This window comes from Taurulus bubalis (assembly GCF_910589615.1).
Source record: "Taurulus bubalis genome assembly, chromosome: 16".
Classification (NCBI taxonomy): Eukaryota; Metazoa; Chordata; class Actinopteri; order Perciformes; family Cottidae; genus Taurulus; species Taurulus bubalis.
Window position 1 is genome coordinate 20759403 of NC_136604.1, and position 14201 is coordinate 20773603.

The following is a 14201-nucleotide window of genomic DNA, read 5'->3' on the forward strand; positions in this document are numbered from 1 at the left end:
ACTTGACACAATGTATTTGTTTTTTCATATTTTTATCTCTATATTGTCACGCGTTTCTTTTTCTTCTTCTTCTCTTCACCTCCTGAGGGACGACGAATGTAAATTAGCATTCTCGCTAACTCCGGCATGTTTACTTGTCTTGTATTTTTACACTGATGCTCGTTAGCGCGCTCTGTCCCCGATCAAATAAATTAATAAATTAATAGATAACTGCGTGAGAACGAAGCCAGAAATCTATTGCAAAAATCTACCCATTTTCCCCCGGATGAAATGAAGAGGGTTAAATATGTCGCTGTCATTTGCGTCGTATTTGAACATTTGCCGGCCAGCGGCTTTTAGTATTTCAGTAACCAGACGTTGGATTTCTTTCTACATGAAAGACTTCTTCTTCTCCTTCTTGTTCTTCTTCTTCTTCTGGTAGCGGGCAACCCGACTGAGGGGAATGATGGCGGAAAGAGCAAAGTAACGAGGAAAAAGTTACGGGGGCCGGAGAGAAAGAGAAAGATAAAAGAAGAGAGAAGACGCCTCCGAGGAGAGGCGAGTTTTGCTCGTGTCATTCGAACCTGCCCGAGCTCATTTGAGAAGTTGCGAGGTGCCGCCGAGGGACGCTCTGAATTATGGGAAGAATACATCCGAGAAAGAGAACGAAAAATAATAAGCGTGGTGAGATTGCGACAAGTCCTTTGTGGAAATTCTCATCTGACTGGAAGAAGGGGGGCCGAGACCCTGACAGATTCAGGGCACAGAGCGCGCGCGTGTGTGTGTGTGTGTGTGTGTGTCGCCATAAGTGTGTGTTTCCTTTTTACTTGTCCTGTGAAGTAGGACATGGATATAAAAAAAAAAAAGGTTCCTACTCACCGAGTCTCGTCATTCTTTCAAGGACAGATGACCTATTTGGCTGTTGCAGAGGCCTTGTTTAAAACACCCACACACACACACTTTTCTCTCCTGTTCACACACATATTCTCCCGCTTGCCGGCAGTCTGAAGGTAACCTTTCCCTTCCTCCCTTTATCTTCGCCTGTGTAACACCTTCTCCCCGCACCGTTTCTCGCCTCCTTTTCTCTCGCCGCCTCGCTTAAAAGAAGAGGTGTGTATGCAAAGAGATGGAATGTAATCAGACAAGATGGAGGGAGGGAGGGAGGGAAGGAGGGAGGGCGTTCAACAGATCGGCAAAAGGAAAAGGTACAAACAGTCCGAGGGACGGCCGACTCGACGGAAAAGCGCCTCCGTGATCAAAACATAACTGTGACCGTCCGCCACCAAGTCATAACCACTGACAAATTGAATCGCCTGCTTTTCGTGCCACTTGTGTCATCAAGTGTTTTGTGAGGCAACTAAAATAGCCGGGAAACCGTTTGCCGAGGCGGCGGACGGCCTGTGCAGTCAGCGAAAAAAAAGGTGACGGGTCATGAATTCTGTTTTCCGCAGAGAGGAGGATGAAAAATACTTCTGAGGGGGGGATGAATGATAGAAGAGCCACGGTGGTCTTAAAGCCCGGGGCGGTCGGAAACACACCGTGTGTGTGTGTGTGTGTGTGTGTGTGTGTGTGCAGAGAAAAAACTTCCTGTGTGATTCAGGCTTTGTGGTCATTGTGCGTTGGCTTCAGGCGTCTTTAAAAAGATGGTTGCTAGTAAGCAGCGGCGTGAGAACGCGTACGCTCAACACACCGAAAACCAGACCGCCGTTAGCTTGGAGGCGGTGCCGCGAAGTCACGTGACTTTGGCGCTTTTTCACGTGACTTTGCCGTTTTTTTTTGATTCTGAATAACTTTTGCTTGATAAACTCAAATGATTAAACGGCTATTCAAATTATTGTGGATTCCTTTTTCTGAAGATTCCAGGTCCTCCGTCCAGAGAGGCGAAAAAAAACATGGCGCTGCAGGATCACGCTCCAAATCAACACGTGCACCGATCTCCTTTCATTTACAGACCAATTATCTAACTCGATACCAAGTGACATCTTCATCCGGAATATAACGAGACTCAAACAATTGAGTTCCGCGTCGCCTTTCTTTGCGCCGCAGAAAAATCAACACACACACACACACATGCTAATTTGACTTGCAAATATACGCCGCCGTGATTGCTCACATTGTTCTATCCTGCAGACGAGATTGAGGTGTATTGAGTGTAAATTAGCAGCAGCACTTTCAGCTCTGACTTTACACACAACGACAAACTTCAGCCGATTCCTGAGCTAAAAAAAAAAGAGGAAATAACAGCGGTCAATGCCTCCCTCGTGTGGATGGAAAGAGGAATGACAAGTGAAGAGGAGACTCAAATGTGTTGCATTTCATTACCATACACTTGTAAAAAATACATATGAACAAACACATAGAGAGAGACACTTAATTAATGGACTTAAACATATTTTTGTCTGCCACTCTTTTATCCTTTCAGAACTTCAACGCTAGAAAAAAAGCTCAAGGATTTGTCCAAAAGCGGTTTGGTGTTCGATCCAGAAGATGAAATGTTATGAGAGGATCCCAGGGTGAATATTTTATGAAATGTTTTTTATTCATTCTTATAACGTTTCACATTCGTTTTCCTGCACCTGCTTATTTTTTTAAAACTTTTACTGCGACCTTCAGCTTCATGCACACGTTTCGCTCCATCGGGGATTCGAACCGGCGGACGTCGCTTTCTGTAATGACCGCACACGTTGTTTTGTTTTAGGCTGCAGCATTTTTGTATTTTATTTTGTTATTCTCGCCTCGGCAACCACACACATCTTTGATTAGTTGTCGAGTCACAATACTGCAGTTTATCTAAATTTCAGCAATTTATATTGATAGTTTTATCATTACAGGGAACGAATGAAGTAAATAAAAAAAGCATGCATCAAAATAAGCCGTGCAAAAGTAATCAACAGCTTTTTCATTTTAATATATTTTTTTAATAACCACTTTCATTCATACATTCTGACTATTTTGTGTAAAACAGTACATGTTGGCATGTGAAGCCGGTCACAGCCTGATCTTTATGTTCCACTCACCTGGTATCAAGCGTCACCTTCAGAGACCCTTACGGACACGTTTCACACAATGTTGGTACTTTTCCTGACATGAGAACTGATTGCATAAAAGAACAAAAACAACAACTGTGGGATCATTTTGAAGTGATTTGCTCAAGCAGTAAATTTATGGAATAATTCCACGTGACACAAACTGCAAAACCAAAAACACGTCTTTTCCGACTACACGTTGAATAAAGAAAGTAGCACTTAGTAGTTTAACTTTATTGAAGAAATTGTACTTTCTTGATTCTTGTAGTTCTGAGTTTGTACTCATGGTTGAATGCACTTATTGTAAGTCGCTTTGGATGAAAGCGTCAGCTAAATGAAACGTAATCACATCACCCTCCTTCATGAATAAATCAAAACACATCACGGCCATTGTTTACAATTTTATTATTGTTATTGTTTTTCTTTCCGGTTGTCAGATAAAAGCAGAGATAGAGAGAAGCGTAATAATCAGAAACGGCGTGCAGCTTCGGGGTTCCCGTCCAAAGCCGGAGGAGAGAACTGAGGTTGAGCTTACGTCGTAGAACACAGGGTGGACCCCGCCTCCAGAAATGCTACATCACACTCTCCACATCTTTAAAACAGTCACAACATGGCCGCCGTCACTTTCAGGACAGCCGGCCTGGAACACATTCGTGACGCGGAGATATTCTGAGGTAAGCTAGAGTTGGCTAGTGTTGTACTGAGCAAATAAACATCTATATAGTGTGTGTGTGTGTGTGTGTGTGTGTGTGTGTGTGTGTGTCACTTCCTGGTCGCTCATCTCTACCGTGGCATAGCTTTGGCATTAGGAGGTAACGTGTTGGACAACGAGCGTCTATAAGTCCGTTCCATGAACATCAGTTTCTGTATGGAGTCGTTTAAAACGGGGAAGCACCCGTAGACGTGCGCGTCCTTAAGTCACGTGCACGTCTCTACGGGTGTGTTATAGTGAGGTCCACTTCCAAGTGCAGCTTTGCAGTCGTACAAACTTACAGGCGCTTAAGCTTTAGCTTATTCCAATAGGAGAGAAGGTGCTTGTAGCGTGTATTCTTCTTTCTTTTTTAAAATCACATTTGTTTTAGCGTTCTTTCAAACGTAAAAAAATAGAATAAAAGAAACAAAAAAAAAACTCTTGGAGCAGACTTGTGTATCTAGTCTAGCTTCACTGGCTGAGTTGAGGTTTGAGGCGTGAGCTTTTCTTTTTTTTTGAAATGAGGAGCTACTACAAAAATGACAGCAGCTTTTCAGGTATATAACAAAGACGAGCCCGAGATACTGCGGTAGATAGATATTGCCCTCGGCTCGTTTCCTGCTAATATAAAAAAGGTATAAATAACACGTCCTGTTTTGGTTAAAACACAGTTAAAGATGAGAGAAAAAACGAAGAAGAAGAAGAAAAAAAAAAAGAAAAGTTGAGACAATTCATTGCCGTCCTTATCCAACGTTTTTTCTTTTCTTTTTTTTGGGGGATTACCTGAGATTCCAGTTGTCCCTCAGGGCTTTTTGACGGATTCCGCAGCAACAGCACTCGTTGATTGATTGATCGACCGATTGAAAATCGGTCCACCGATTGAGGTTAGAGTCTTACGGACCGGTTGAGGGGAGGGGGCGGAGTCAAAGACGTTTCGAGCGGGCGGGTCACGTCTCCCGGAAACTAGATCCTCCGCACCCCCGCTTCACCCCCCCAACACCCAAACACACCTGACCTGCAGGCTCAGCACACTCACGTCACCAGAGTCCATCAATCAAACACTCGGTTTTTTTTAAAGGCTAACACAAGGCATGTAGCGAAGAATCAAAGAAAAGGCTTAGCTTAAAATGGGCGAGGTATCCATTACATAATCCTCCCTCTAAGGACTTTAGGCTTTTTAATACCATCTTGGAATGCACTATATATTGATATATATTCATATACTGTATATTGCCATTAATATAAGCAGGATTACTGTTGATAAATACAGTGGCCTCCTTACTATCAGAGGCACCTCAGCGAGCGTCAGCACCCTTCTCCCTTTGACCCTTGGGTGCGATTGGCCCCACAAGGCTCTACATGGGTGGTGGTGGTGTAGTTGGTGGAGGAGGAGACACGTTTTTCCTTTTTCATCTCGGTGAAATTCAAATGTGATCCAAACTCCACCAGCGTTGGTCACTCTTCGTCCACCGTCTCCCTTTTTGAATCCTCCTCCTTCCGATCCAGGACCTGAGGGGAGGGGCTCGGGGGGGGCGGGGCCTCCGTGGTCGCCAACGAGGAGGCGTCCGGTTGGTCGACGATCCTGTGGGAGGAGGCGTCTTCCTGTGGGAGGAGGAGCAGGGCAAAACACACCTGGAGTCACACGCTGCATCAGCTGATTCTACACCGGGAAAGGGTTAAAAAGTTGGAAGAAGAAAATACGGATGACGACCTGTCAATCACCTTGTAGCCCCGCCCCTAAAGCGTACCGCTTTATGGTCTGTTTGACTCTAAATGACCATAATTTACTAAATGAACATCATGCTGTATTGAAGAAGACTTGAAACTAGAGATTGAGACATAAACTCATGTTTACAATGTTTACTGAGGGAATACATCAAGAGAAGTAGAGTCATTTATATAGACTTCTATACAACCAGAGGAGTCGCCCCTGGTGGTCAGGAGAGAGAATGCAGCTTTAACACATGAAGTATATACTTCTATGCAACCAGAGGAGTCGCCCCCTGGTGGACAGTAGAGAGAATGCAGCTTTAACACTTGAAGCATAGACTTCTATACAACCAGAGGAGTCGCCCCTTGGTGGTTGGAGAGAGTATGCAGCTTTAACACATAAATCATATACTTCTATACAACCAGAGGAGTCGCCCCCTTGTGGCCAGTAGAAGAAAAAAAACATGTGACGCTTTTAAGCTACAACTCTCACAGCCAACGAGTCCTCCTACTAGTTATTGTTTACTAGTCCTACTAGTTATTGTTTACTACTCCTGCTAGTTATTGTTTACTAGTTACTACTTGTTGTTTGTGAATGCTAGTCGACTTACCTGCTCTGAGAACCGATGAGTCACCTGGTCGGTGAACTCCTGCATCTCTCCCTCCTCACCATTCGAGTGGCAGCTTGGACTTGGCACTTCGATTCCATGGCTTTCCAAAATGGCAGCTTCTGGTTTGCGTTAAGACGGGGGAGCGGGAGGAAGAGATGGAAAAACACGGGAAGTGTAAATGTGCACCTGAGATTCTTCATGTCTGGGAGCTGCGATACAGGAAGAGCAACAACACACAAGTCCTCACCGATATTCGCTCTCCTCTTCATCTCCTTCCGACGGTTGGCAAACCAGTTGTACACCTTCAGTGCCGTCACGCGCTCAAACTCGGACAGCTTGCAGCCTGAAGATGAAGAAAACACATCTTCACCCATGAAAATGACCTTTTATGTGTCAATGAACCACCTTCTTGAACTCTTCTTGCCTTAAGAATTCAACAGCTGGTGCATTTGGTTTGGCAAGAATCTTAATAACGAGCACCCGATGTGCAGTTGGCTGCCTTCAGGGTCATTGAAATATGCCATTCCATCCAAAAAAATGGAATAAACACAAACAAAAGCACTAAAAAGACAGTTTAAATACTTCCGCTGTGACATTTCCAGTTTATATCAATATTTAAAAAACTCACAAAAACAGATTTTATACTTTATATTTATTATAACAACTCAGGCAGACACACATTTAAATGCATAAATACTATTTTTGTTAGGCTTCACGCTAAATAGGGTTTGCTAAAAATCGATTTTGTGAACAAATGACAAATGACAACTAATTATTCTATCAATCACTAATTGCTTATTAAGAGACTTCACCTCTAACTCGCTGCACTCACCTGGTTTCTGAATGACGGAGTTGCAGGCGTTGGCGATCTCCTCTCGCTTCGCTTCGTCCGGGTACTGGTTCTCCATGAAGAAACTGGAAGAGACAATAACAAAAACATTCAGTCGTGGAAACGGTTACGTCAGATTGCATCGCAGCGGGGCTCGAGATTTAGGACGTCCTAAAACCAAACTGAGTTTTAGGAGAGAGTTGGAAATAAAACACTGCATCAGCCCAGCTTGATGAGGAACAGTGACAGTACGGTAGATGCTCACTAACCAGTCAGCAGACACATACAAATATTATATAAATATGATTTCAAATAAATATATATATATATATATATATATATACATATATACATATATATATATATATATATATACATATATATATATATATATATATATACATACACATATATATATATATATATATATATATATATATATATAAGAAATAAATATATATATATATTATTTGTATATAAATATATATAAAATAAATTAAACTAATTATTTGTATATATATTATTATTATTATATATATATATATTATTTGTATATAAATATATATAAAATAAATTAAACTAATTATTTGTATATATATTATTATTATTATATATATATTTATTTTAAATATATATACATACACACAACTAATATATATATATATATATATATATATATATATATATATATATATATATATATATATATATATATATATATATATATACACACACAACTAATATATATATATATATATATTTAAAATAAATATATATTATTTGTATATATATAAAATAAATTAAACTAATTATTTGTATATATATATTTAAAATAAATAAAGATAATACACACATACATACATACATATACACATATATATATATATATATATATATATATATATATACATATATATATATATATATATATATATATATATATATATATATATATATATATATGTGTGTGTACATATATATAGATATACATATATATAGATATCTATATCTATATCTATATCTATATATATATATATATATATAGTAATTTAGCTGCATTGTTAACCATAAAATGTAAATAAACATGCAAATACTAAATAAGAAATCATTTCTAGATCTAGGTGCGCCCTCATTTTAAACCTCTGTGTTGAGCCTCATGACGGTCAGGACAACATGTAAACAGACAAAGAGCTCCAGCAGAGTCCTCACTGTCGAGGAATAGAGTCAGAGGGTTTATTTGGTATATTCATCACATGCTTAAATCTCTTCCTGGGCCTCTACATTCTCTGGCAAAACCAGAAATGTATACACCGAGGTAAAGATCAAAGCAACTTCTATTTTTCATCTCTTTCCTCTCTCGTGTCGAGCTTCTTTTTTTATCTCCTTCAGGCTGAAAAGGAATCATTAGCTCACATTACAAAACACACAGGGATCAATTTCTCCCAGCCCTCTCTCTTCCTCTCCCCATCGGAGGTGCCCTATCCTGTCCACTCCATCTCTCTCTCTCTCTCTCTCTCACACACTCACACACCACATCATCTTCACCTCTACTGTATCGTCCTTGGGTGTAAACTAGCTCATAGGGATCAGCACTGCAGTGGAATTGCGTAATCCGGGGGCCGTGCTGGTGAGTGCCGTCTGAGGGCCGGCGTGGTCTTATTACTGAGAGTGCCAGACTGCACCCTCTACTTACAGCCGCCGAGAAATCAATCGCACGCAGCGGGCACGGCCGCCTGCTCCTCTCTCTGCAGCGTCTTACTTACTGAGAGCAGTCTGGGACCCACAGAACGCAGAGAGGAGCAGACTAAATACACCTAGTGAATAAAATGATAACAGAGAGGCACTGAAGCACACATCGGCCTGAGAAGGTTGCCGATATTATAATATTACATCAAGCGATGCGGCCGGTTCAAAAAGATGACGCCGGTTCCCTTTTAGTGCGCCGGAAAAAAAGATCACGAATGTCCGAGTCCATGCAGTGTGCAACAGCAGTGTGTCCCGACGGCGGAAGGCAAAAAAAGGAAGCGATTGAAAACCCGGCGCGCTCACCTCTCCATGATTGATTGGCACTCCTTCCTCCAGGTGAACCTGCTCCCCCTGCGCAGCCTCAGAGGCCCGCCCATCAGCCCCGCTCGGTCGCCAGCCATGATCCCCGTCCTCCAGTCGGGCTCCTCCTTCACCAGAGAGCGCATGGACAAGGTGGCCCCTGAAGAAGAAGAAGAAGAAGAAGAAGATGAAGAAGAAGAGAAGCGTGACTGCATCAAGGCGCCCGGTGAGAACTCGCGTCTACAAAGACAAGCGGCCGCGTTCTGACTCCGGCTTCCTGTTGCACCAGCTGAGCAGAAGCCTCACCACTTTTTTAACATTACTGCTGACAGCAAGCAAGATGTTTTTTTAAAGAACTGAACTCTGGGTAAGCCCTGCAGATGCCCTGTTGTATGCGTCAGGTTTTTACAGAGCTGTAGTGCCCAGAACTCCTCCACTAACATTTGAACTTGCACATAGCTGCTGCTTACGGCATCGAAGAGAGGATTTCAACACTATGGAGACGCTTCATTTACTGCACCCAGAGTTCAATCCTCCAGTTTATCTCTTTCCCCATTTTTGAGTCTGTTGAAATGCATCCCAAGCTGGCAAAGAAGCTACAGGGCGAGCTGCTGAGGCCGCGGGAGGGAAGGGAGGAGGGGAGGGAGGGGTGAGGGGTTTACCTGGCTGGGCCTGGGCGGCGGCGGCGGCGGCCGCAGTGTACCACGGCAGCAAGTGCATCAGCAGCTCTCTCTGCCTGCTCCACACGGGGTTGGGGTTGGGGTTGAGGTTGGTGTTGGGGTTGGGGAGGCAGCCGCTGGCCCCCGCCACCGGCCCGTCCCTGTCCCCTCCCCGGGCCCTGGGCATGGGACTCACGCTGTGCTGGCTTTCACTCCACCTCAGCCCTTCAGTCGGGACAAAACCAACGGCCCCGGGTTAGATCACGGACACCAGTGTGAGCTAACGCGGTTGGAAAAAAAAAAAAAAAAAAAATCGAGAAAGTTGACGACAAATGCCAATCTGACCGACGGCACTGCGTTTCTTTTTTTTTGGATTCGAGGAAGTCAATAGGAGCCGATGTCGGATGCAAAGCATTGTGGCCACGGAGGGAAATTAGTTATTGTTAGTATCACCGTTAATAACCAGTTTGGTAGCCATGTAGGAATGAAAACCAGCACCAGAGTACCTGCAGCATCCGGGCTGAGAACTACAGAGGAGCGACGGCAAAGCTCGGGTGGGTTGGGTTGGGGTTAGGATGAGGGGAGGCAGCCGGGGCGGCACATGGTCCAATCGGCGGCTTTGTTTGTTTCAGAGCTCGTAATGAGAAAAATGAATTTACCGTGAAGGCGCCGCCTGACGCAAACCAACGAGCGCTGCGAGCGACAGTGTTTTTTTAAGTACCCGAGCTTCCTAGGACATGGAGAGGTCAACACCTACCAAGCAGACAAAACCACACACACACACACTACGGTTTCACTTCCAAAACCAGAAGCCTTAATATTATCGATCGGCATCTCCTGTGACAGAACTACCTTTATCGCTCGCCTTTCCTCTGAAACTATAGACTTGTCTCGTGTCCTCGCTTGACCTCGCAGCACCTCGAGGGTGGAGTCGAGAGGCGTGCGGGTTGACCATGCGGGGGGGGGTGGGAGGGGCGGGGAGGGGGGACAGATGGCGAAGGAGAGCAAGCGGTGGTTCACAATCACATAATGCAACGAAAAAGATCTTAGCCCAGTTTTCTTTTTTTTCCAAGCCTTCCTTCCTTCATTATCTAATCTGTCATCATTAACCTGACATTCGACCTTGAGGCGCTGATCTGCACTCTCTCATAATCAGCCCGTCCTGTAGCGAACATCCATCATCCTAAAGACCTGTAATCCTCCACTCCTCTGCTCCCGTCTGTCATCAGACGCCACCGCTGCAACCCCCCCGACCTCTGACCTCTGATCCCCGGCGACTCACCTGGGTTATTCCTCTCCAGCAGGTACCAGCGGTAGAAAGCGCGGCGCTTGGAGTCGCTCATCTCCAGGCCCTGCTGCAGCAGCCACTGGGAGATGTAACTCTGGCTGATGCCTGCATGCGGGAGGGAGGGAGGGAGGCATGTCATCTTCACACATTAAAAAGACATCGATTTATGTCACGGGGGCACCGATAGCAGCTGTGCTTGTGTGTGTGAGGGGGGGGGGGGGGGGGGGGGGGGGGGGTCGGCTGTGAGCCAGCTTCGGGTGAGCTAATAAAGCTTTCCCCAATATCAATACCTTAATGAAGGACACGTGATTTGGTGCAGTACTTTGCGAACATGCTGCTACTTGTGGTTCAGGATTCACTGCGTCGAGGTGGAGCCTCGGCTGCGGACGACAGGAGGCCTTTTCCTTGCTTTGCATTATTATTGTTGTTTCATCTGTCAGTTATATTTTGATGAATTGATCTTTTAAGAAATACAATTTCAGCCAAATGGTGGTTTCCCAAAAACCCAATATTACTTTTTTTTTCTCCATTTAAAAAAAAGAGAAAGACGTCAAATTGAGGAGCTAGAAGCAGCCTTTTTTTTTTTTTTTACAGATGACTTGGACAAAGATGACAAAACATAGAGTTCAACTTCTAGAATCTAAACACAAGTGTTGTCGGTCTGTAAATTACACTTTGATTATTTTTCAGACGTGCAGAAGAGATCGTCACACATCTCCCAATTATTGCAGATTACATTTTAAAGTGTACTCACACCTTTCTATGCTTTTTCTGTGCGTTTATGTTCGGACAAGCCAGTTAGCTGAGCAGCCAGTTCAATTACACATGGCGATTTAGTGGATAAAGAAGAAAAAAAAAAAATCAAAATCAATCATGAGCTCATCAGAGACTCCCACTCCTTCATTCCAGCACCGTACCTGTGACTTGGCCGACGATGGCCTGAGAGATCCTGCGATTGTTGAGGAACGTCTTGATCTCCTCCTTCACCAGGTTGCTGTCCCTCCTGCAGAAGCAACAACAAGCCGCCGCGGCGTTAGAACTGCTGCGCGGTGGTTTACACACCAGCCTTTGCTCGGACATATTCATAATCATATTCACTGAGGCTCCTCTCTTCCTTTTTCCTCAGCCGTCCCTAAACACCTGACCTGAATTAACTCCACTAAAATCTAGGAGAATAAGCCTCCACCTCAGGGGACGGTAGCTGACATTATCTGATGTTTTAATAGTCTCTGCCATTCTTTTGGTCTCGTCCTCGCCTCCCCCCCCCCCCGGCTCTGCTCACCTCATGTACTCCTCCACCTTCTCCTCCAGGTCCCACTCCTCGTCGGCCATCATGTCGTAGCTGAACGAGCGCTGGACCGCCACGCTGGGCGGGTAGAGCGGCGGCGGCGAGGCCTCGTAGCTGTTGCTGGGGGACAGCGCGGCGCCGTCCAGCCCGGAGGTCTGCGTGGTGGCGGAGGCGAGGGAGAGCGAGGAGGAGGAGGAGGAAGAGGAGGACGGGGCCGGAGCGGCGGCGGCGGCAGCGGCGGCGGGGGCGTTGCTGTTGTTGGACGGGGCCGGTTGAGAGTCGCAGTGTGACGGCCGGTGGTCCGGGTCCAGCCTCTCCAGGGACTCCAGAGCGTGGAGGATCTGAGGCTTGGTCATGCCGGAGAGACGCAGGCGCTGCAGGAGGTCGATCTGCTCGATGGTGTAGCGCGGCTCCACCTCGCAGCACTCCATCCTGGCATCTGCAGATAGAACGGACATTTTTTTTTTTTTAAAAACACTGAGAATTTTAAGGAAACACATGCAGGACCGATTGTGTAAATAAACATGAACCACCACTATTAATACCCCCAGAGGGTCTGACTCTGCGCGCGTTGGTTGATCGCTCACCAGATAAACAGCAGCCAACGACTCCACAAAGCGTTACCGAGACATATGCCGCTATATTTATCTCTACCTTTGACAGATCTTAAATTTAGATAATGTCGCAAAAACATTCTCGGGAACCTGCAGACAAACTGATAAAAAGATGAAAGGATTATTAATAGATGAAAAAACCCCCAAATAAAAGTCCTTTAAAGCCAAATTCAAACACTTCCACTTCCTTTTTTTTTAATCGGGGTTTATTTATCTTGAGCACAGCGCTTTAAATGCAAATCTAATTAAATACTTTTAGTTACGCTGATACCAAAAGAACTTTGAGTGATTACAAGACTGGTTTGTAAAAGTGGAAGAAAAAGAGAGAAGACTGCATTCTCCTCTGAAGAACCCTTGGGTCATTCAAAAAATGTTGGCACCCTTTCAAACACTTGGCACAGACACTTGGGGCTAACCTTGCTCCATTTGTTCAGGGTGGAATTAAAGTACGATCACCCCGGCATACACAACCTAACATCAGGTCCAGTCACATCCATCCGTCCACCTTTTCATGTCCGATACGTGCCATCCGCCATCAGATATGAAGACTACATGTGAAGAAGAAAAACTCGCCATTTCACTTGACCTTGTGCACATCTGGGACAACATCACTTTATATGCTGGACCAACTTCCACTCAGAATAGGTGTGATTGTATGAGTTGCACACAAAAAAGAAGAGCCAACTACCTTTAGAAAGTTGTGGTCTTGCTAAACGGGATGCATGCCGAATTTACCAGAAAGACTCGCACATTTATAAAAATGTGTCAAATCCAACAGCGTCGCGTACGTACATGTGATGAGAAGCAGGACAAAGTGAACTTGCATGACACAGATCATAGGGTTTCACCTTTTTGATTGTTTACCAGACAGACTAGTGCCAATCACTACAGCGTGTCTGATATTTTTTAATTATTTTTTTAAGCTCTACTAAACCAAAAGATGTAAGCTAACTGGCTCCCGCTTTAAAAAAAAATAAAAATAAAAAAAAAAGTTAACCCGAGGTCCCGTCGCTGAGGTCATCTTACCCGGCGGAGGGGGCGACTCGGACAGGCGTCCCGGGAGCGGCTCAGCGCGAGGGGTCGCGGCGGGGACGCTCCACTGCCGCATGGCTCCGCGGAGTTCAGCCCGGCTGGACCGCTGCAGAGTCGGACAGGAGAGTCGCCTGCGGTGTGTGTGTGTGTTGCGGGTTAAGCGGCCCCTGTTAGCATGCTGACAGACCAACAACAGCGGGATGACTTGGCTAGCGGGCGACGCTGGCTAAGCTAACGGCGTCAAACTCCGCTCGGTCCCCCGGAGCAGCAGCCTCCCGTCGGTAGCTGCTCGCTACCTGGTTTGTGTGAAGCTAGCAAGTGCGTGACGCAAAGAAAGCGGAAGTAATGGAATGGAACGTCAGAATAAAAGCATCCCGACAAACTTTTTTTTTTGACAGCTCCAACGTTTCTCTAATAATAATAATGAT

At 44.8% G+C, this 14201-nt stretch overlaps 1 protein-coding gene across 1 annotated transcript; it reads right to left on the reverse strand.

Annotated features, from left to right (window-relative positions):
- Positions 1-3437: 3437 nt before the first annotated feature.
- On the reverse strand, positions 3438-13875 carry LOC306748362 (homeobox-containing protein 1). The gene is made up of 10 exons (XM_079231525.1): positions 13768-13875; positions 12122-12566; positions 11757-11842; positions 10834-10944; positions 9555-9776; positions 8896-9052; positions 6850-6932; positions 6265-6360; positions 6018-6136; positions 3438-5298 (listed from the first exon to the last, which is right to left on the reverse strand). The coding sequence occupies exons 1-10, from the start codon at positions 13847-13849 to the stop codon at positions 5152-5154; spliced, it is 1548 nt and encodes a 515-aa protein (XP_079087651.1). The 5' UTR covers positions 13850-13875; the 3' UTR covers positions 3438-5151.
- Positions 13876-14201: the final 326 nt, after the last annotated feature.

What these genes read in the sequence shown, in the direction of transcription:
- LOC306748362 (XM_079231525.1), bottom strand. Translation starts at nt 13,849, where the DNA reads ATGCGGCAGTGGAGCGTCCCCGCCGCGACCCCTCGCGCTGAGCCGCTC. An exon ending in CATCGTCGGCCAAGTCACAG is followed by an intron (nt 10,945 to 11,756) that starts GTACGGTGCTGG and finishes TCCCGCATGCAG; the next exon opens with GCATCAGCCAGAGTTACATC. An exon ending in TGCCAATCAATCATGGAGAG is followed by an intron (nt 6,933 to 8,895) that starts GTGAGCGCGCCG and finishes TGTCTCTTCCAG; the next exon opens with TTTCTTCATGGAGAACCAGT.